The 23239-nt window shown below is 40.8% G+C and overlaps 1 protein-coding gene across 1 annotated transcript in view; it reads left to right on the plus strand.

The window, feature by feature from the left end:
- The window catches only part of grhl2b (grainyhead-like transcription factor 2b), a 56511-nt gene extending 33509 nt beyond the window's left edge, over positions 1–23002 (plus strand). The window contains exons 8-16 of the mRNA XM_007887958.2: positions 9618–9712; positions 15592–15750; positions 16491–16578; positions 16691–16830; positions 18361–18398; positions 18830–18918; positions 19747–19832; positions 21055–21119; positions 21812–23002. Of these exons, the coding sequence (XP_007886149.2) occupies positions 9618–9712; positions 15592–15750; positions 16491–16578; positions 16691–16830; positions 18361–18398; positions 18830–18918; positions 19747–19832; positions 21055–21119; positions 21812–21926 (875 nt within the window). The 3' untranslated portion in view covers positions 21927–23002. The remainder of the gene's footprint in view (positions 1–9617; positions 9713–15591; positions 15751–16490; positions 16579–16690; positions 16831–18360; positions 18399–18829; positions 18919–19746; positions 19833–21054; positions 21120–21811) is intronic.
- The last annotated feature ends 237 nt before the right edge of the window (positions 23003–23239 follow it).

The raw sequence follows: 23239 nt of genomic DNA on the forward strand, positions 1-23239 counted from the left end.
CTAAATGAGTTTTAATTATTTGAATACACATAAAATTCAAGCATCAAATTCCAGTTTAACTGTTTCCCCTCAGTGTCCCTGAGATGAGCACAATCTTTGTATATGAAATGTTCCTCAAAGTTAACTTGTTCTTGGCTAATAATTCAAAGACACCAAGGGTTGGCAAGCAACTTATTTCAGAAGATTATTTTCTTCTGTGACTCTGTGTTTCATTCGGGAAGAGAGTGCACATTTCCATTCCATACAGGGGAATTTCCATGTGTAGGTTGCATAGATAAAACATCGAAGTCTGTTTTCGATGATTGCTTTCTGCATGTATCAGACACTTGCCTGACCAAAACGAAATTGTTCAGCCTTCTGCTTCTTTTGTTTAGTTTGTAAAGCTGATTCAGTGGGGTGATTAAGTCAATATTCTTTCCTCTACAAAGTGACTAACAGTTGCATTTGATCGTTCATCTCATTGCTCTATGTGGAACATTGCTGTATGTGGATTAGCTGCCACATCTGTCTACATAACAAAAGTCATTAAACTTCAAAGTAGCCCATTGTGTGAACTACACTGAGACGTTTTGACTTGGTAAGACTCTTGATAAGGCTGCTTGTTAATTATTTGTGAACGGTCACTATAAAATCGACACAAATCTCTACAAAATCTGTAATTCATATATAAGCTTTCAGTATTCTGGTAATGGATGTCTCACAACTGAAGAGTGAATGACAGTGTATCAACCACTTGAAAATATCTGTCCCTTCTGCTGAGTTGGCTATAATGTATGCAACAACAAATTGCTTTTATATAGCGCCTTTCATGTCGGGAGGTCATGGCTACAAATGCTATTACTATTTCCTGGGACTGTTTTAAATGAAACAGTCCCCTCAGTCTGTTTGAATTTGACTGAGGGGAATTCTTACTTCATGCAAAATTCTTATAGGTAGTGGAAGCTGGTCCAGTCTTCAGAGGATAATTTTTATTCCTTGTGCGGTGTTCCTCAGGCTCTGTCCTTGGTCTCTTCCTCTTCAATTTCTATATGCTCCCTCTTGGTGATGTCATCCGCAGACATGGGGTCAACTTCTACATGTATGCGGATGATACTCAATTCCATCTCTCTGCCACCACCCTTGATTCCAAGGACACTGCTGTCCTGACAGAATATCTGTCAGACATCAAGTCCTGGATGAGAGCTACCTTTCTACAGTTGAATGTCAGCAAGACCGAGGCTCTGCTGCTTGGCTCCCATCAGCGCCTCCTCACCTCAGGCCCTAACAGCATCACCGTCCATGGATGCACACTCCACCTCACCGAGCCAATCCAGAACTTTGCCATCTTATTTGACCTTCAACTATCCTTTCTACCCCACACCCATGCCACGTCCCGCTCTGCCTTCCCCCACCTCTGCAACATCGCCCGTCTCCAGCAGTGTCTCATACCGCAGGCTGTCGAACCCCTCATACAAGCATTCATAACATCCAGGCTTGACTATGCGAACTCCCTGCTTGTCGGCTTCCCCAACTCCTGTCTCCATAGACTGCAGGTCATCCAGAACTCTGCAGGCCCATATCCTCTCCTGCACTAGGCTCCGTGACCCTATCACCCCCATCCTCCCCGAGTGCACTGGCTTTCCATCACACAGAGGATAGGTTCAAGATTCTAGTCCTCACCTTCAAAGCCCTCCATGGACTTGCTCCCCCCTACCTCTGCGACTTCCTAACCCCCTATCAATCGGCTTGCTCCCTCCATTCACCATTCTCCGGCCTGCTTCACGTCCCCCGCCTCGCCCACCCCACCATTGGCTTGTGGGTCTTCAGCCACTCTGCCCCTACTCTCTGAAACTTCATTCCACAGTCCCTCCGCTTCCCAATGCCTCCTTCAAGACCCATCTCAAAACACTCCTCTTTGACTGTGCCTTCGATCACCTTATTACTTTTATTATTTTTCGGGTCAAAATTTTGTTCCGTGTTACATGCATCGCCTTTGGCGATGTTAGCCACTAGTGGATTTTCCTATTATAATGGTGCATTGCTAGAGGTGCTGCAGGTAATGTTGCATGGACTCCCAAGTCATTACTTACCTATTGTGTTAGGAAATACTTCCTTTTGTCTGTTCTTCCTTTAATTCCATTCAGAATCCTATACCGCTATACATCTCCTAATGCTCTACAAAGTAGTCCAGGTGTGGACTGATCAATGTAGTATATAGCTTGAGTAGATGCAAGCTAGCAGTTGCTAGCAATTACCATTATTTTCTTAAATATACTCACTTGTTTTAGCACAATTAAATTTTTTCAGATTTTATACAGTCTGTGTTACAATTTACAATAGACTGTATATTGAGTATGTATGCTATTAAGGTGGTGGGGTGGGGGGGAGAGAAAAATGGTGTCACAGTGACCCATCAGAACCATTTTGCAATCCATCTGTCAAATTAGTTCCAATTCTAATTTATAATGAGCTTTTTAATTAGTTAATGTGTAAATAGAACGCGTGTTCAGGGAATGTATCATCAGCTCCTATCTTGCTTTTTTGGCACTGACCATACTTAATGTCTCATTTTGATGTTTGTGTGAAATTTTGTCATTTTTGTGCAATATAAACTTATACATTATATTTTAGATTGTATCAGCCTAACTCAGTTGGTAGTACTCTTGCCTCTGGGACAAAAGATTGAGGGTTCAAGCACCACATCGAGACTTTGAGCTCATATTCCAGCTGACACTCAAGTGCAATGATGATGGAGCACTGCATCATCAGAGGTACTGTCCTTTGGATGAGTTGCTAAACCAAAGTCCTCTCTGACTGTTTAAGTAGGTGTTAAAGATCTTGTGGCACTTTGCAAAAAGGGAAGAGAGTTCTTATCATCTGTCATACAACATCTCTGTCATGGATGGTTAAAGTTTTTTGCACATTATGGCTATACCATCCAGGTGAGTGTTCAGTATCCATAGAAACATAGAAAACTATAGTGCAGAAGGCCATTCAGCCCATCAAGCCTGCTCTATCACTGCTGGCTTGAACCTTGCGGAGGGGTTTTGCAGGTTTAGGAATGAGTCATTCACGGCATAGCATGGCTTTGTGCTGCTTTTGTAGCTACTCTAATGATGTAACTACACAGTTTAGGCTCTCACCAGTGGTGTCAACTTGGCTTCATTGGTAGCACTCTTACCTCTGGGCCAAAAGGCTGTGAGCTCAAGCTCCACATTGAGACTTGAGCTATAGTCTAGGTTGACATACTCGAGGAGCTTTGCATGGCTAAAACTGCCATTTTCAGATGAGTCGTTAAAGTGAAGCCCCATCTACTCATTGAGATGGATTTTAAACATCCCCAGATAAAGAACTGGAAATTCATTGTAGTTGAATCTAGGCTGTATCTAGGACATTATATATTTTATTCTAGATTGTATTAGGCTGTTAGTTGGTAGCACTCTTGTTGTTTCTGATTCTGAAGGTTGAGGGTTCAAGTCCCACATCACGTCAAAGAGTCCATAGTTTTGTTGACACTCCAGTGCAGTGCTGGTGGAGCATTGTCAGAGGTGTCATTCTTTGAAAGGAACATTAAACTGGAATCCTGTCTGCCTGCTCAGTTGCATGTTAAAGATTTCATGGCACTATGCAAAATGTTGTGCGCAAATTGGCTGCTGTATGTGTCTATAAATACACTTTATATTTGACTTTAAATATACACTTTCATGTACACACACTTTAAACATAAATGCAAAAACTCTGTGAAGAACTCTGAAACAATTTGATAGGGATAATCAAATGCAGGGATTATTTATTATTTTGGGAGCTGTCTTCGATTCCAGCCAAGAATGATGTATTGAAAGTTTTCCAGCCTAAAGCTTCAAATGAGATTAGTCTGTTCATCGACGTCAAGGTGCACATTAAAAAGCCGGTCAGATACCCCCACTGTAATGACAATCTCCCTGAGGGGATCCACTAGGATGGTTGGTATGGGAAATAGAAATATTGTAATTCCAAACACAATGCCAATGTGGTCCAGTGATGGAGCAGAGATCTATCTACCTGAGTCAGGCGTAAGGCATCAATGAAAATGTAGAGGGAGCTTTACATTGTTACAAAGAACAGTCACAAGACTTGATAGTATTGAAAGTGCAGCCCTGTTGTAATGCAGTGTTTGTGATCCATAAATTCTCAACCTATGTTGTAGTGAGCTGCAGTAGCCGATTTGATTGTTCAAGTGCATGGATTCATTTAAAACTTTCTCCATCTGTACAGGTTTTTTTTTCTGGGGCACATTTTCACACGCACAGAATGCTCTCCTATTAAAACTCATGTCAAGCAAAAGATATGCCTGTTTGACATGAGAGTTTATTAGCAATTTGACTAGAGGACATCACATTTGAGCTTGATTCTGCCCCAACTGACATTCACAAGTGGACCTTCTAACAGGAGTTACTACAGACCAAACAAGAGCAGGATTTTCTGTTCCTAGTCAGTGATTTGATTTATTATTGTACTGTTCCTATTACAATACTGCCTCTGCTGAGATCAGCAAAAACAAATTATAGTTGTATAATGACTTTATAAGAAACGTCTCAAAATGCCTTATAGAATGAGATTAATAAAGAATTAACCAAATTCTGTTCACCACAGAGTTGCTTCTTTATGCAATGTGTACACCAACCCTAATAGAAATTGATTTCACATTCAAGGTCAGATATGATGATCGCAGTCACTGGGCTATGCCTGATGGTCACTGGGCTGTGCCTGATGGTCACTGGGCTGTGTCTGGCAGTCACTGGACCATATTGGCATTGTGTTTGGAATTTCAGAATGGAATTAGAAATCATGGGACAATTTCCAAACTTTTTTCCCCTAAAGATATTGCAGAATCTTGCAATGGTTTGCATACAGGCACAGTTGTACATCTTGTTAAGGTGGTGCAGATTTCCCCTTTTCCCTCTTCTCCCCTTTCCCTTCCTGGAGTCTGGACTTTACAAGATGAATGGATGGAGATGGTGGTCATTCATTTGCACCGCTATATCAAATGCAAGGATTATTATTATTTCAGCCTCAGAGAGTGACTGTGTGGGAAAGGAAAACCACTTACTGCCTGGCTCTGCCAGTCCAGAGCAGGTCTGTCTACTCAGTCCTGTTACATAGAGCCACGCAAGACTGATGTATATTTGATCTTATTTACCTTGCGCTGATAAAGCACCCAAACCTCAGGAAACTGTGGCCCTCTTGAATTGTTAACTCATGCCTGAGTAGTTCTGCTTGCCTTTGTTCAAGGTTAGCAGGACGTATGCTGATACAATCAGCTAATATGCTGTCAGCCAGGAGCAGGTTGCTTTGTTTGATCATGAGTTCATTCAGGCATAGCTCATTTGACACAGGCCAGTGGTGTGGAGGTTTCCGTTTTTGTGTTTTTTTTGCTCCATTCGTCAGGTCACCTCTTTCAGCATAAACTGCAGTGACACATTCAGTTTTCAATTTTACAGTCTTGTACTTTGTACAATGCAGATCTTGCCCTTCTATTGTTTTTTTTTGGTCAGCCGGGTGTCTGATACACATGGAAGCCCATCGCTATGTTTAGGAGTTTCCAAACCAAATTACTGACAGTTCCACATATGTGTAGAAATTTCCCTGGAATAGAGTACGCACTATTTCCCCAACTCATCTAATCCCAGAAAGTATTAGGTGCAAGAGACGAGAGCCATGGCTTGAATGTGTGTTGAGAGACAACTGGAGATTAACAAGCTCAAAGCATGTAGCTGGCCATTATGAACACTGTCAGGCAAGCTTTCATTGTTAACCTGGGCTGCTACCATCAAAAAGCACTGGATTTCTGATTTCCTGAGAGTGCTCACCTCAAGAGTTCACAGTAACATACCAATCAAATCAACTATCAAACCCTCACATAAAGCTCACCAAAATTTTGATAATAGAAATTAATTCCACATGTATGCGGATGACACCCAACTCTACTTCTCTGCCTCCACTCTTCACTCCAGGACCACTGCTATCCTGACAGAATGTCTGTCGGACATCAAGTCCTGGATGAGAGCTAACTTTCTTCAGTTGAACGTCAACGAGACCGAGGCTCTCTTGATTGGCTCCCGTTAGCGCCTCCTCACCTCAGGCGCTGACAGCATCACCATCCAGGGTTGCACACTCCACTTGCTAAGGCAGTCCGGAACCTTGAGGTCTTGTTTGACCCTTAACTATCCTTTCTAACCCACATCTGTGCCATGACCCGCTCTGCCTTCCCCCACCTCCGCAACATCGCCCGGCTCCACCACTGTCTCACACCACAGGCCACCGAAACCCTCATAACACACATTCATAACATCCAGGCTTGACTATGTAAATGAATTGCATGTCAGACTCTCCAACTCCTCCCTCCACAGGCTGCAGATCATCCAGAGCTCTGCAGCCCACTTCTCTCCCGCACTAGGCTCCGCGACCTTATCACCCCCATTCTCGCCCAACTCCACTGCCTTCCCATCACACAGAGGATACAGTTCAAGATCCTTGCCCTAACGTTCAAAGCCCTCCATGGTCTTGGTCCCCCCCAGCTCTGCGACCTCCTAACTCCCTACCATCCTGCTCGCTCCCTCCACTTAGCGGGCTCCGGCCTGCTTCACATCCCCTGCCTCGCTTGCCCCACTACCGGCAGCCAGGCCTTCTGCCACTCTGCCCTCACCCTCTGGAACTCCATCCCGCAGTCCTTCCGCCTCGCCCCCTCCCTTGCCTCCTCTTCGACCGTGCTTTTGATCTCCTTGCTTCCCCGCCTGCCCTCCACCTCCCCCGACCCCCAGCTCGGGTCCGTAACTCTGTCTATCCAGCACCTTGGGACGTCCTCCCAACGTGAAAGGCGCTTTACAAATGTAATTTTGTTGTTGTTAATTCTGAGGAATCCTAGAATCACAGATTTTAAAAAGAAACTTGCCAGATAGTGTGGCAAGCGGTGTGGTTTGAGCAGTATCCCAATGCACGCTCTTAGGTCCTCTAATCATGGTTCCTGCCAACTTAATACCAGAATTAGGTAAGCAGGTTGCATCCCTCCATTCCAGTGTGCTTTCCACTCCAAACAGGGGAATGTGTAAATGCATATGTGGAACTCTTGTCAGGTTTGCATACATATGGTAATAGGCTTCTGCATGTATCCAGACACTTGGCTGAACCAAAAAAAGAAGCGTTTGATTCCAGAAGCAGGGAAATTTCTGTCTGTAGGTGGTATACATATGTGGAACTCCATCCAGTTTGGATACTCTTAAGCATGATTTCTGCATGTGTCAGGCACCCGTAAGATACAGTCACTACACTTTACAGTAAGATCCCGTGAAATGCTCTGAGTTGTCCTCCTGATAGGGGAAAAGTGTTTTTTTTAATATAAGGTTTGTTACTTTAATGAGAACAAAACTGATTCTGCATGTTTTATGAAATAAAAGATGTAATTCCAAACATTTGGAGTGCTTTTATGTACAGAAGAGTTGATGTCAGTGCATTACCAGGCAGTAACCTCAAGGGTTTATAAAAACTGAAAGTAAGGCAAGTGCAGTTTACTAAAATTACTAGTTTAGAATCCTCTCCAGGACTTGGAACAGAAGTGCCTTTGTATGGTGAAGATCGATTTCACTGCATGTCACAATGCAGGATTGTACAAATGCAGGAAATCATAGTGTATTCCTTAATTAATGAGACTTCCAGAAATAAAAGTTTTTTTTAATTTGCTATTTTTGGTATAGTAATTCTTCGGAGGTTATTTTAAATTTGCATTTAGACCATTATTAGTCTACTAGTCAAGTATTATTTTTTGGGAAAAAACGTTCTCCCCGTTAAGCTCCGAGTGGACTGTTGAGTCCAGCGGGTGGGGATTGGTGTCCAATCTGATGTGGGCACTGCCAGTTAGCCTCCAGGTAGTTTCTCGTCTTTGAGGTACAATGCTGTAGAGCCCCAGCTTATCTAGTGGCTCATAACTCATTCTTCTAACATTGCGGATCATATTCATTGCTCTCCTCTGCACTGCCTTCAGGGCACAGTGGTGCCCAAACCCTCCAGGTGTGGCCTGACCAGAGAACTGCAGGGTTTGAGCATTAAGTACATAGATCTACATTGAAATAGAGGTGCTGTCTTCCAATTAAATGTTAAACTGACGTCCAGTCTACATATTCTGGTAACATTAACCTGTGGCTGTAATTGAAAAGAGAAAAGAGTTTCTCCCAGTGCCCGGCCAACAATTGATATAATAATACAATAATAATCCTTGTGTTTGATGTAGCGCCTTATCAAATCTTTGAGATTTCTCAAAGTGCTTCACAGAATATACTGTAAAGTGAATTGACTGTATATTTTGTGGGTGAAATGCGGCAGCCAATTTTGCACAGCAGTGTCCCACAAACAATCGTTGATTGAGCGACCAATTTTTTATTTTTTTTTAAGGAATTATTACCTCCAGAAAAGCAATCCACCAATTGAACTAATAACTGAGTTCTTACTTACTGCTAGATAAACAGAGATGTGTGTAATAAGGAAACTTGTCCAACGTTTCACCCTGCCCAGGTCCTCTCGCCTGCAAGGCAAGTGCTCTAACCGCTACGCTACATAAATGTGTGTAAATTTGCTCCTGTGTTCATCTATAAATACTGTTACTTTCAACAACGACTTGCATTTTCAATGAATGAATGAATATCAAGCCCTACGTTGCGTGAAGAATGCTAAATAAATGCAAGTTGTTGTTGTTGTACTTTCCTCAACAGTAATCACTGTGAAAAGCCTTGAGCGATTTCAATGTGATAAGGTGCTATATCAAATGTGAGATTTATCAGTCCAAATGCATACAATATTCAGTATATTGATCACTTTTTTAAAATTGTGTAATATCAACTCTTCCATTTTTAATATTTTGCCCACAAAATATACAGTCAATCCATTTTATCGTATATTCTGTCAAGCGCTTTGAGATGTCTCAAAGATGTGATAAGGCACTATATGAAATGCAAGGCTTATTATTTATTATTTAATCACTAATGTGTAACTGCTGCTCACACTAAGAACAACAGCTTAATTCATATGGAGGTGAAATTCCTTGCATCTGGAGTGAGCCTTTGGTGCTTATAATATGGTTCTGTGGTCCGTTGCAATATGCTATGACCTCACCTGAGGTCCTCAAGAGATCTGCTGCACTATGTATCGCAGAGTCTTTATTCACAGTCTACAAGGTTGGATAGAGAGAAAGAGAGAGAGAGAAATTGTGGGACTTAGCTATAGTTATAGCTATTTTAGTGAGTAGCCCTAGGGTTAAGTGTAGTGTTCTACCTGCTCAGGAGAACCTTTATAGTTGTGGTAAAATTGAGTAATGCACATTTTCAAGTTGGGTATAATTTCATAGATTCTAATCACCTACCAGCATCACATTGAATTGAATACTGCACGCAACTTAATTCAGGTGTGATTGCAGGCACGTATCCAAAAAGGGACCATTCCATCTGAACCTGATCCTGTTCTCTCCCAGTGCCCACACCCACTTGGATCAGAGTTTGCATTTATTGATGTAACCATATCCTTAGTCCTACAATCTGCCACAGGAGGGTGGGCAGTTCTCATTGTCGCCCAAAGGCTGCTTTCCTTTGACATTTGTTTTCTTTCTTTTCTAGCCGATTACAAGGAGAGCTTTAACACCATTGGAAATATCGAAGAGATCGCCTATAACGCCATATCCTTTACTTGGGATGTCAATGAAGAAGCCAAGGTGAGCAAGGTCTCTGCGGGAAACTCACAGGCTCTCTTTTCCCCGCCCCCAAGTATACACAAAGCTTTTATTTACTAACGTACTTGCTGATGGATCTAACGGATTGACCTCAGTATTAATAGAAGTTGACCTTCACGGTTCAGAGCCAGACAATTGAAAAGTGATGCCAAAGGGCTCTTCCATCACTGTGTCAAGCAAAGCCTCACCTTTCGGTAAAAGGATCCCAAATAGATCATGCTGCAAAGAATTTCATTTGTTGTTTCATGCTTCCTGTTTTCTGTGAAGCTTTATTAAATGCTGTGTCGAAGCAAACAGGAAAGGGAATGCTGCCTAGGATCACGGAGACCATGGTTGTGGTGGGGCCCAAGCAGCTAAAAGGATATTTGTAACAGCATCTGTTTCCACGCAGTAACCAATCTGCCACCTAGTGATTTTTTTTTTTGAACGGCATTGTAAGTGCATAGAAATGCAGCAGAGCCCTGTTATAACACTCTTCAATATAGGGTTGTTGTGAACCCATGCTAACTGCATTGCATGCCGTGCATATGAAATGTTGCTTCCTACGTGATGTGCACATGCACTAAACACAGGAGGCACAGCTAACATCACTTCCTGTGCACTACCCAGTATGCTATGCAGAAGAAGTGCTGCTAACGTCGCTTTGCAAAAAAAAAAGCAGCACGCGTGTCCATAAAGTGATTTCACAGCACCCAGAAAGTGGCATCAGAGATGCTAAAGTTGCCCTCAGTGCCTTTGGTATACAAAGAAAAATCATCTAGGGTTTCTGTTACAGTGACACCTTAGTGGAAAGTTCTGGGTGTCCAGATATTGGGTGAGGACAGGTTTGAACTTGTCCGTGATGTCCCCACCCCTACATATTAGCAGAATAATTAACTTCTCTGCAATGTCCCCACCTCTAAACCATAGACAAGTTAATTTGTCTGCCAGTGATGACTGCCTGAGTCCTTTGCCACTCATCTCTGATACTTAAAACCTGCTGATGCTTGTGTATGAGTCACTCACTGTCATAGAGAAAAAGGTGAGAAAATTTAATGCAACATTGGAAGGAAAAGATCTGGCCAGGAAACATGAATGACTAATAGTGATTCACATGGTGTGCCTACTCTGAAACTTTCCAAAGGATGCTTCCCACTATCTGAGTACACAAGAGCTATGACAACACTGACTGAACCCCTATTGTTAATGCTCTGTTTTCCATTTCAACCAGGAAGAATTGTGTTTTGCTTACATTGACTAAAGGCCATTGACTGAGCATTCCTGTTGTAAATGGATAGGCTCTCTATTGATATTTTCCTCCTTTTCTACACCATTTTTTTTTAAAAAAAGAAACGATTTTGGTTTACCATACTTGACTGACTTCTAAGCAATAACAGTTTGACAACTGAGATAATTAAATTATCTATCTTAGCTCCTAAATGTTGCTTACCTTTTAAGTCTGTATGTACACTCCTTCGGACAGGTATTGTCCGTACTACTGAGGGTTACGATTAAACTTGATGCTACGTTCCCTGTTGCTAGGATACAATCATAATTGAACTGACTTGAAAGGTTCGTGCATCAAGAAAGTTTGTCTTAGGTTCATGTTATTAACAAATCTGCCTCTTAAATCGGTCCATTCATATATGGGAGTGTTTAACACTGGACTATGCAGTCCCTCCCTGCCTCCCTCCCTGCCTCCCTCCCTGCCAGGGTGTTGGGTAAGTGCAGTAATGTTCAAATTAAAAAAACTAGGGATATTAGAGAATACTTGTTTAAATTAATAGTGTTTGTATTCAGAAAACATCTCAGGATGAAGTATGTATTAAAATTTGGTTTCTTTGCTTCCTTTTTCTTCCTGATTCCCTTTCACTTAGTTGATTGGCTATTTTCACTCGTGTGTCAGGCTATCTCAGTTGGTATCTGAGTCAGAAGGTTGTGGGTTTGAGCCCTTCTTAGGATTTGAACTCACAATTTAGGCTGACATACCAATGACATTCTGGGAATGTGTCTTTCGGAACAGCTGTTAAATCAAGTCCTATCTGCATGTTCAGGTGGATGTTAACAGATCCCATGTCACTACATGAAAAGAGGAGGGAGTTTCTCCTGGTGTCCTAGCCAATAACCCTCCTGATAAAATTGGTCATTCACATCATATTTGTTCGTTGGATATTAAAAATTGGCTGCCACACTCATGTAAAAATGCACAGCCTCTATATTTTACAGTAAGCTCCTGTGACGCGCTTTGAGACTTCTTGATGATGTGATAAGGCACTATATCAAATGCAAGGATTATTATATTACTGTCCTTCCTGTTCACTCAGACTTCTAAGGCCCAGGTTACTGTTGTTCAGGTTCTTTTCCTATCCTTTTTGCAAATGGTAAATTGGAAAAATATCATTACCTGAACATTGAGGGCATCCCCAGTGGGGAAGTGGATACATTCCAAGATCTGTTGAGAACCCAGAAAACTCTTGTGTTTCAAAACTCAACTGATGTAGTGGATAATATCTGGAAAACTGAACTGTGAGTTTCTATTCAAGAAACTATACAGAACTGTACAGTTGTCAACACACTGTGTAGCATGAACAGTGTGAAAAAGTGAGCTATTTCATAAAGGGTTTGATAATTATTGAATGCAAGTTGTAACCAAATACAGTGCAGTCCAAGAATGAATTCAGTTGTAATGAGGTTGCATCATGCATCCCATACACACAGCCAATCTGCTCGCTTCCTGTGCGTTGGTGGGCTTTTGTCCTAAAATAATAATCCTTGCATTTGATTTAATGCCTTTCACATTGGGAAGACATCTCAAAGAACATCACAGGATTTACTGTTAAGTGTAACAAATGTATATTGTAAGCGGCAGGGGAGTAGGGGTGCGCAGCTTCACACTAGCCAACAACTTGCATAGATTAAGCATCTTGAGGAAGGGAAGGTCCTCTTGGCATGAAAGCAACTATATAAGTGTAATCTATTGTTGTAGATCAATTTATGTGATATTTCATAACTCATTCAATAACAAATTTAATGATTATCGAATCAGCTATGAACCATCGCATTTATCGCTCCAACATCCCAAATAAAAAGTGCTTGCTTCTGATTGTAGTCAACAGTCTAAGAGGATTTTGTTAATCGCTGCTCTTAGCAAAACATTTCTGTGTAAAAACACATCTGAGTCCTGTAGCTCAGTGGTTAGAGCACTCGCTTTGCAAGCGAGAGACCTGAGTTCAATTCCAGGCAGAGGGCGAAACCTTGGTCAAGTTTCCTTACTCCACAGAGCCTAATAATAATCCCTCCAAAACCAAAAACATTAATAAATTGGTCATTTTCAATCTACGACTGTTTGTGGGACATTGCTGTGCGCAATTGGCTGCCGCGTTCGCCCACAAATATACAGTCAATTCACTTCACAGTGTGTTCTGTGAAGCGCTTTGGGACGTCCTCCCGACGTGAAAAGCGCTATATCAAATGCAAGGATTATTATTATTATCTATCTCCACATCTGCTCGGCCTAGCTCTCCAGAGTATGGAAGTGGTTTGACTTTAGACTAGTGTGGAACGTGTGATGGATTTCCTGACACCTGCCGGGTGTTGGTCTGAAGACGGAGTTAAAAAATTGTGCAGCAAATAAGTGAAGAGATAGCCTTTCCTTATTGCTGTGTTGGTTTTATGGGTTGGGTTTGTATCCTGCAATGTGGTGGTGAGTAAAGCTGCAGCAGGGCAGAGTAAACAGTTCTGACAGCTCCAGCACATCAAACAGGGCCAGTAAGGCAAAGGTTCCATTAGCAAAGACCTTAGTGCCTGGTGACTGGGGAACAAATAATTATTATATATTATAAAGGGGAAAAAATCCTTAGCTTTTACTGGCTAGTGGGGATTATTTGTAACCATGTTACCAACATAAAGTCTGGTGTGAAGAGTTCCATTTGTTTATTTCAGCTCCAGTGATTGAAACTAAGTGGAGCCACGTGTTGGAGTGCCACCTCTGAGTGCTGCACAGGAGCAGGGGAGCCTTACTCCACTGTTCTACTTAGTCTCCAGTCTGTGTCTGTGTGGGCATGTGTTTGCACACACATGACCAAGGACTATGTTTCCTTATTCATGGGGAGTGAGGGGGGCCAGGAATATCGCCTCGATTCAGTCCATCGAGCCGATTCTGCCAGTAGACAGTGCTGTAGCTCAGTGGTTAGAGCACTCGCCTCGTAAGCGAGAGCGAAACCTTGGGCAAATTTCCCTACTCCACACGGCTAACAATAATCTCTCAAGAAAAAAAACAATAATAAATTGGTCACTTCAATCCACGACTGTTTGTGGGACACTGCTGTGCCCAATTAGCTGCTGCGTTTCTCCCACAAATATACGGTCAATTCACTTTACAGTATATTCTGTGAAGCGCTTTGAGATGTCTAGAATATGTGAAAAGCGCAATATCAAATGCAAGGTTTATTATATTATATTCACCAAGACCTGGAACTCTCGTCCAACAAAATAGATTTTTTTGATTTATGCGTAAATCCAGAAATAATTCAATCAAGAAAAATTTAGATCAAAACATTGATTTAAAACGGATCACCTCGTGCAAATGTTTGATGGGCTACTTCTTGACAGCCTCGCGGGCCATGAGCTGGCCATCACTGTTTTAGGCTTACACCCGAATGCAGTGCTAGGGTATGTGGAGTCCTGTAGCTCAGTGGTTAGAGCACTCACTTTGCAAGTGAGAGACCTGAGTTCAATTCCAGGCAGGGCGAAACCTTGGGCAAGTTTCCTTACTCCACACGCCTAATAATAATCCCTCCAAAACCAAAAACAATAATTAAATTGGTCATTTTCAATCTACGACTGTTTGTGGGACATTGCTGTGCGCAATTGGCTGCCGCGTTCGCCCACAAATATACAGTCAATTCACTTTACAGTGTGTTCTGTGAAGCGCTTTGGGACGTCCTCCTGACGTGAAAAGCGCTATATCAAATGCAAGGATTATTATTATTATTATATTGCATTGTTGGAGGTCTCATCTCTCAGCTGAGATGTTAAACCGAGGCCCCTTCTGCATCTTCAGGTGTACATTAAAGATCCCATTACAGTACTTGAAAAGAAAAGAAAAGAAAAACAGTCCTCCAGATAAAATTCATCATTCATTAATGCAATTTGCAATTAATTTCACTTTAGAGTAATTACCTATGAAAGCTAGTCACTGAACATCAGCATTCTACTCAGTTGTGGGTATGTTGCATCCGGCTCTCACCTGACCCTCCAGGCGTGGACACTTTCCAGCAGGGATCACAGGCTAGTGATTGGGAGTGGCAATCTTTACTCCCTTCCAAGCTGGAATCAATTGTTCCTGCTGTCCTGACGAAGATCAGTGAATTCAGCACAGAGCAGAAATCTAACATATGATATCACTGGTGTGTGTGACTCTGTACTGTACCATCTAAGTCATCGGGAATTGACACTGTAATATTTAGGTCAGTAGGTCTGAATTGTACCACCCCCTCCCCGACTCTCTCCAGTGTACCCTTCCCCAGCTGTGCGTACCTATCAGATAGTTGTAGAGGTTTACCGAAGTGGCTCAAATTATTCTGAGAATAAGCAAGAATCCTACTAGAAGCAGAGTAAGAGCTCTGAGCTTTTTCCTCCTGAGCCGTAGAGTTCTTTCATGGTGACCTCCAACTTACAGTTGTGATGCACCTGCACTATGGAACATGACACTTCATTGTTCTATTTACTAAACAACGAAGCCATCTCGCTCTTTGATTTTCTAATCCATTAATGGGTGTTCTCTGTTGCCAGGGAAGCCATTGAATACGTTGAAACGTCTGTTTTGTCAATATTCTGTGTTGTTGATGATGGTTAGTTGGCATTCTCGATTTTCTTTTCAGATTTTCATCACCGTGAACTGCCTGAGCACTGACTTCTCCTCTCAGAAGGGGGTCAAAGGGCTTCCTCTTATGATTCAGATTGATACGTACAGCTACAACAATCGAAGCAACAAACCCATCCACCGAGCTTACTGCCAGATCAAAGTGTTCTGTGACAAGGTATGAGGCACAAAGCGTGGGGCCAAAACCAGCTCTTTGTATTTTCATTTTCTCATGATCTTGATGGTTATAAATCCACATCGCAACTCCCTGTAGGAATGGAGACTTATGTGTACTATCATTACTGCCCTAATGAAATTTGTCCACACACTTAAGCATCCAATTGACAAAACAATGAGCCACTGCAATGATACACCTTTTTTCCCCATCAATAAAGATCTTCAGTTCCTAAAATCAAAGCAAACCATTCTTAATATTGTACTGAGGAGTAAAATGAGGCCAACATAATTAATCTCACGGCAATGAAGAGTTACTCTAAAGATATTAGATGAAACTTTCTACTGCCACTAACTAATGTGCTGGCACCATCTAGTGGTGAGTTTGCAGCCATACACAGAAGAGGACCAACAGTAAGCAGCTGAAACTGGTTGATCAACTTTTTTTAAGAGGGGGAAATCATGATTCCATTCAGTGAGTTTTTTGGTTCAGACTTTCGTTCTGAAACTATCCTGTAACTTTCAGAACTGAATGGACTTCTTTCCTCTTGTATATTTAATTATTATTGTTATTCTTCAACAATGAGCCTTTCTTTTTAAAAAAACAAACTGAGGAATATTTCAGGTCCAAACCAAAGTCAATTCTGCCAATACTCCATCAACCTAGTACCCTTAAGTATTTGCAGTGGGGAGCGGTTGGAACCAGAAGGTAGAGCACAGTAACCTATCCTTATTTAACCTTAGGGAGCTGAGCGGAAAATCCGAGATGAAGAACGGAAGCAGAACCGAAAGAAAGGGAAAGGATCGGGAACAAGCAGCCAAATAGCATCAAGTAAGCAGACAAACACCTGCTTCTGTGTTTTCTTGTTGTTTAAAAAAAAATCAGCAGGTTTATTTGCCTTAAGTCAGATTTCTTTTGAATGATGTTCTCTTGTTGATTTCAGCACCAGAAGGCAAGCTGAACACCATGTCCCCACAGAAGAAGAACGACACTACTTTCTTCAAGACTATGACAGACCTGGATTCCCAGCCTGTTCTCTTCATACCAGATGTTCACTTTGGTAACCTACAACGCAGTGGTCAGGTAATAAATAACCTACCATAGAACTATAGAAATTTACAGCACAGAAGAAAGCCTATTGTGTTTGTGCTGGCTCTTTTAAGAGCAATCCTTTCAGTCCCAATTTCCTGCCCTTTCTCCATACTCCAGTAGCTGACTCCTTTTTAGGTATTTACCAAGCTCCCTTTTGAAAGCCGCTTTGGCAGCTAACTGGCTGCTAACCATCTCACGACAAGCATTTATCCATCTGTACACAGCGCAAACATTTCTTTTAAACAAATTCATCCTCTTTCTTTTCCAAGATTAATAGTAATGTTTATATCTTGGATCCGGAAGATGAAAAATCCCTGCAATTAATTTAAAATAGGTTTGGGACTTATAATAAGAAAGAATTCTTGCATTTGACTATAGTGCCTTTCCAGTCAGGAGGACGTGTCGAAAGTCCTTTACAAGATATATTGTAAAGTGTCATGACTGAATTTTAAAGACGAAAATGGCAGCCAGCAATGATCCACATACAACCATGTACTTTATTTTATAAAATATCCAATTTTATTTGGAGGAATGTTGGCGAGGACTCAGTGAAAAACTCCTTTTTCCCCCTTTTGGTATCATCTCTCCTTCAACTAGAGCAGAACTGTGTTTTCTCAAACCTTATCTGATTAGTGTTCAGACACTGGATGGAACAATGTCAACTGCCCACAAGCTCCTGCAGTTGGTATCTTGGCTAAATTATACCCATGATTACGATTGTGTGCTGGGCTGTTTATTCAGAGATTTTCTTATACTCAGGCATTCACCTCGACTGAGATCAGCTGACTAAGTGACGATGACTTGGCATTTATTTTAAAGTCAGCAGGTTTTCTGCCTATAGGCAGCAGCTCCTGTTGTTGAATCATTTGTATGTAAACCTAATGTCTGTGGTCATCCTTTGTCCATTTTCATCAGTTCTGTGTTTCCTCTAATCTGAATTTATAAATTAAGATGATTTTTTCTGGCTCTACAAGTCTTTCACGCAGGCCTACTAGAAATCTAAAAATACGTTTATTTGAAAAAAAATCTATAGTTATATTATAATAATCATTACATTTGGTAGAGTAGCTTTCATGTTGGCAGGATGCCCCAAAGCGCTTCACAAGATATACAATAAAGTGGTCACTCGTTCTGTGGCAAATGTGAAGCCAATGTCCTGCAATTTTCCGACAAAATACACAGTCAGTTCACTTTACAGTGGATTCCTGTGAAGCACTTTGAGACATCTCAATGGTGTAATGTCGCTATATCAAGTGCAAGGATTATTAATATTATTACTATATGTACACCTGAGAAAATCCTGGCTTGTAGAAATCCCTGTATTAGATCCCTGTAGAAAGAAGAGACCCAGCTTTACAGTTCAAGTTTACAAGAAAGGTGATAAACTGATGCTGCCCAATGATTCGGTAATTTCAGGGCTGTTTTACTTCATGCTTCACCAGAGCACAGTGCACATATTGTCTTCCTGGTCCAACGTTCTCCCTTTCTGATGATGTATTCTCCCAATTTCCCATTTTACAGATGTACAGTGTCGCAACAGATGATATGGAGAGGGAAGGGTAAGTGTTCAGCTTATGATAGCAGGTGTGGAATATTCAGGGGTTGCTTGCGAATAAAGTAACAATCATTGAATACTGAGATAGAGACTAAATCCTGCTAAGAGAAAGAATATATTCTCTGGCAGTGAAAATTGTGATATTATTTTTAAGAATGTATCATTGAATTTAGTGATCTTATGATAAGACATATCAGATGGTCTTTTGATATGCAGTTAAAAGGCACTGTTATATCTGGATAGTTATAAAATTCTTCAGGAAATCAAAGGTCTAAATCCCGATCACTTTGCACTGAATGCAATCAAAACATCAAAGTACTCCTTCTGAATAAAGGATCAAATGAATAAAACATCCTTTCACCCAGTCAAACTGCAAAGTATTAGAAAATGGATGAGAAATTCTAAGTGTGGTTTATTTCATTATGTTTTTACCAGTGTCTTTGTAAAAAGGATGTTCCGGTCAATAGAGGATGAGTATCCCCCAACAACACCCAAGCGGATAAGAGAAGAAGGGTATAAAAAAGGTACTTTTCACGAGTTTCCTTTATAATCCTGAATTTGCAAAGTCTCATAACTGTCACTAGTGGTAATTCACACTCACCACTACACCGTGCTTTTCATGGCTCTACACTTTCTCTTTCCTCGTCTCTTCACATTCTTTCTAATTAGAAAATCCTTTCTAGTTCCTCTCATCTTCAGTTGCAACTTTCACACCTCTAGAGCTAAGTTGCCCAAGAAGTTCAGTCTCTTTGATGCCAAACATGTTTACCTCATCGACATTTTAGAAAATCCTTTCCAAAGTCTTTAATACTATTTCCATATCTTGGGCAGCTTTTCCAGCATACTCCTTGACAAGATATGCGACATCTTGTTCTCTGAAGAGGATAGTAGTAACTTGCATGTGAAAAATGCATGTTTCACTTAGAAGTCCAGATCAAACGATTTTACAAATCAATTCTTTTGTTTCTTTGAAATTGCAATGCCCTCACAAATTACAGGCAGATGGAACTTAAATTTAATAACACAATCACAAAATGGGCAGATCTCAAAATAAACAATAAAATTGAACATAATAAAGAATGTTGGTACACAGACAAACATGGCAGCTAATCTCTGCCAACATAATAGAAATAATGACACAGGGAGACCATTGAAGCCAATGACTCTAGCCTGGTGCTAAACCCATCCACTGGGACCAAATACTCTAATCCCAATTTACAGTTGATCGATCAGAGACTAAACTATGATTATTTTATTAAGAAACAATAATTGGAAAATCAGAATTTGACTCTTGAGAGCTGTGGTAATGCAGAAGAATTTCAGCTTTTTCAGCTCTTGGTTTCTCTTTGCAGTGTTGCTGTACGTACGGAAAGAGTCCGATGAGGTGTTTGATGCTCTTATGCTGAAGTCTCCAACAGTGAAGGGGCTGATGGATGCAGTAAGTAGATATTTCATGCTCTCATTGATTTGGAAGGTTCACTAATTGTAAACAATGACTCCGGAGTACCTGACTGGGCAGCATGTTGTGCAGTATGAGAGACAGGTTTCTGAGTTCCTCAGCTGCGGTTTGAGAAGTCTCGGAAGACATGATAAGGCTCTATATGAAATGCAAGGATTATTATTATTATTATTATTATCTCCACTGCCTGCACCAGAATTGAGGCAAAATTGGAGTGAGGCTCAGCCCTGGTCTTTTCTCCTAATAGCAGTTCACAGCAACGTTGGCAAAAGCTTTGAATGAAGAATATTTAAATAAACAAAACGTCTCAAAGCTCCTTACAGAACTAGATTAGAGTCTTCCTTGAGGTGAGGTAAACAGGGTCGTTTTGTGTTTGATACTGACATGGAATATCAGTATTGAGTCAGTCCTTTGCGAAGGTCCAATTCCTGAGCTACGTAGGTCTGCAGTACTCCAGGACATTGTTGATGATAAACCAACCAGTTTGGATTGTCAGCAGGACTTGTTGAGCAGACCAGTCACTGTAGCTGGCAGTTTTACCATTTACTTCTTTTTAATTCTAAAAGCCAAATCTCTAGCTGGACAGGCAACTGGGCAACCAGCAGGAGCTTGCCCGACAGTGTTCACTTTGGCAAGCTGTATATATTTTTTTAAGCTTGTTGAATTTGAGCATAATGGGATCCCAAGCCTGGACTGTTGACAATCCACACCTAATACTTTTGGGATTAAGTAAACAGGATGCATTCCTCTGGGGAAAGAGTGTTCACTCAGTTGCACTCTTGACTCTAAGGCTAACATTTGTGAACTCAAGCTCCACGTTAGGACTTTGAGATCACAGATTAGGCTGATACTCCATTGCAGTGCTGGAGGTGTGCAACATTGTTAGAGGAGCTGTCTTTTGGTTGAAATATTAAACTGAGGCCCCGTCTATCTGTTCAAGTGGACATGAAGGACTATTCGAAAAGAGGTGGGCATTTTCTCCCTGGCCAACAATCCCCCAAGTAAAATTGGTCGTTCACTTCATGGCTATTTTTGGAACATTGCTGTGCACAAATTGCTATATTTGCCTATAAATACACAGTCACTACACTTCACCGTAAAATCTGGTGAAGCTCTTTTAGTTGGATCAATTCTGTGATAAGATAAATCAAATGGAAGGATTATTAATGATTTTATATGCCTTTTTGTTCTGCCTTTCCAGTTATCTGATAAATATGGGTTTGCAGTAGAGAAGATCGAAAAGATTTATAAGAAAAGTAAAAAAGGGTAAGTGATATAATTTGGAATACCTTCTCTGGTAATAAAGTATGTGCATAATTCTTGTACCTTTCAAGCAATATAACCTCTCAGATTTACCTTAGATTTACAGACAAACTGTTTTTATGTGAAGAATTCTACACTGGACATCGTGTGAAATGCTATGAGTGAATTGAACTCAAATAGTGATGTTCTTAGTGCTTGAGACTTAGTTTAGATCAGTGGTGGCCAAAATAAGAACATAAGAACTAGGAGCAGGAGTAGGCCATTCAGCCCCTCGAGCCTGCCCCGCCATTTGATAAGATCATGGCTGATCTTCAGACCCACCTCTAATTACCTGCCCTATCCCCATAATCCCCTAATCCCTCTGTTTTTTAAAAATCTATCAGTCTCAGCCTTGAACCTTTTTAGTCAGCCAACCAAATACATTTTTCTTGATTGAATATTTTTTGATTTATGACCATACCATAAATATCACTATTCAGTAGCTACTGGAAACAAAATATTGATTTAACAGACTTACCTAGACTAGTGCGAATGCTCAGCAGGCCACTTCTTGAAGTCCCCGCAGGCTAAAAATGTCCTGTACGCCATAGGTTGATCACCACCGGTCTAAATATTGGGTGGATTTCCAATGAAATTTTAAGAAGAGCAAGATCCATTCTTAAAATATATTTACCTCTTTACTTTCTTAATACTAGCATTTTGGTGAATATGGATGACAACATCATCGAACACTACTGCAATGAAGACACTTTCATTCTTAACATTGAGAACACAGGCGAGAGCTTCAAAATCATGCTGACTGAAATTTAACAGGAAATAAGAATGGCTTCCAATAATAACACAGTCAACATCTGCCTCGAGAGTGGATGAAAACTTAAGCATTTCTCAGTTACAAACAAGATTACTGATGAACTGGTACTCCACAGTCAAGAGGACAATACTTAAGATATCAATGAACTCAGCTGGTATTTTCTTTTGATGTTACTTCACAATGTACAAACATTAGCTGTTTTAATAGTTCTAAAATATTGTCTCAGAGTACAGATGAAGGTGTTCTTCAGCTCAAAAGGCAATAGATTTTAGTATTTAGCCAGTATGGGTGTCCACCCTGAATTTACCTGGTATAATTCTCCCACCACTATTGACCACCATCGGCATTTGATTTGTGGAAAATTCCTTGACGCAATCTCATCCCATTTCTCCACACTGGATTCAGCAGGGAAGTACTGCATGAGGCAGGATTTGGACATTAATGTACACAGGTTGCTGCTTCATTTGTTTTTACAATCCGAGAACGATAAGACTTTTTGCATTTCCCTGCAATGGTTAGAACTTCCAGTCATGTGATTGTACATGTTCATATTACAGAATGACCTACACCTTACACTCCAGTGAGCCACCTCAGTGCACTCTTTGCCTTGGTTCTCCCAAGTAGCATTACGAGGGCCAAGTTAGATCTTTATTAGAATTTGAGAGACACAGAAATAGAAAATAGCATTATCATTGTAAAAATGTCTATAATGTGCAATATTAAATTTTACATAATAGGGCATGTTTACTGCCGGTATGCTTTCTTTGGGTTGAGGGTTTTCATAGGCATGGCTTTTCATATATAAATATATAAAAAAGTTTCCTTTTTGTTTATATATTAGGTTTTACTAGCACCACATGAATTTGCAGAATAACTGTATAAACTGTTATCCAGGGTATTTAAAGGATTTGGGAAACTTGAATGTTTTTACAAATTAAGAAAAACTGTATACAAGGGCGATATTTTTGCAAATGGGGAGTCGGGATCTTTCAGACTTTAAAAAAGACAGTTGTATTTTATTTTTTGTACATTTTTTTATTATTAAGAGCAAAATAAACTCCAGAATATGAGTGAATTCTCACCGCCTGTTTTATGAATGGGGTTTCTGTCTGAGACACGGTTGGTTTTGGCCCAGGAAGGGTGGGTTTGTTACTATGGAATTTCTGCTACAGATTTTTTGCAGCTCATTATGATATCACGTTACCTGAAGGACATGTTGGCTGAGGCACTAATTTCACCATAAGCACCATCACAGTGCTCACAATTACTATATAACTACAATGTCTGTAGTGTTTTTACTCCCTGGCTCCTG

Source organism: Callorhinchus milii, unplaced genomic scaffold (assembly GCF_018977255.1).
Source record: "Callorhinchus milii isolate IMCB2004 unplaced genomic scaffold, IMCB_Cmil_1.0 Scaffold2, whole genome shotgun sequence".
Lineage (NCBI taxonomy): Eukaryota > Metazoa > Chordata > Chondrichthyes > Chimaeriformes > Callorhinchidae > Callorhinchus > Callorhinchus milii.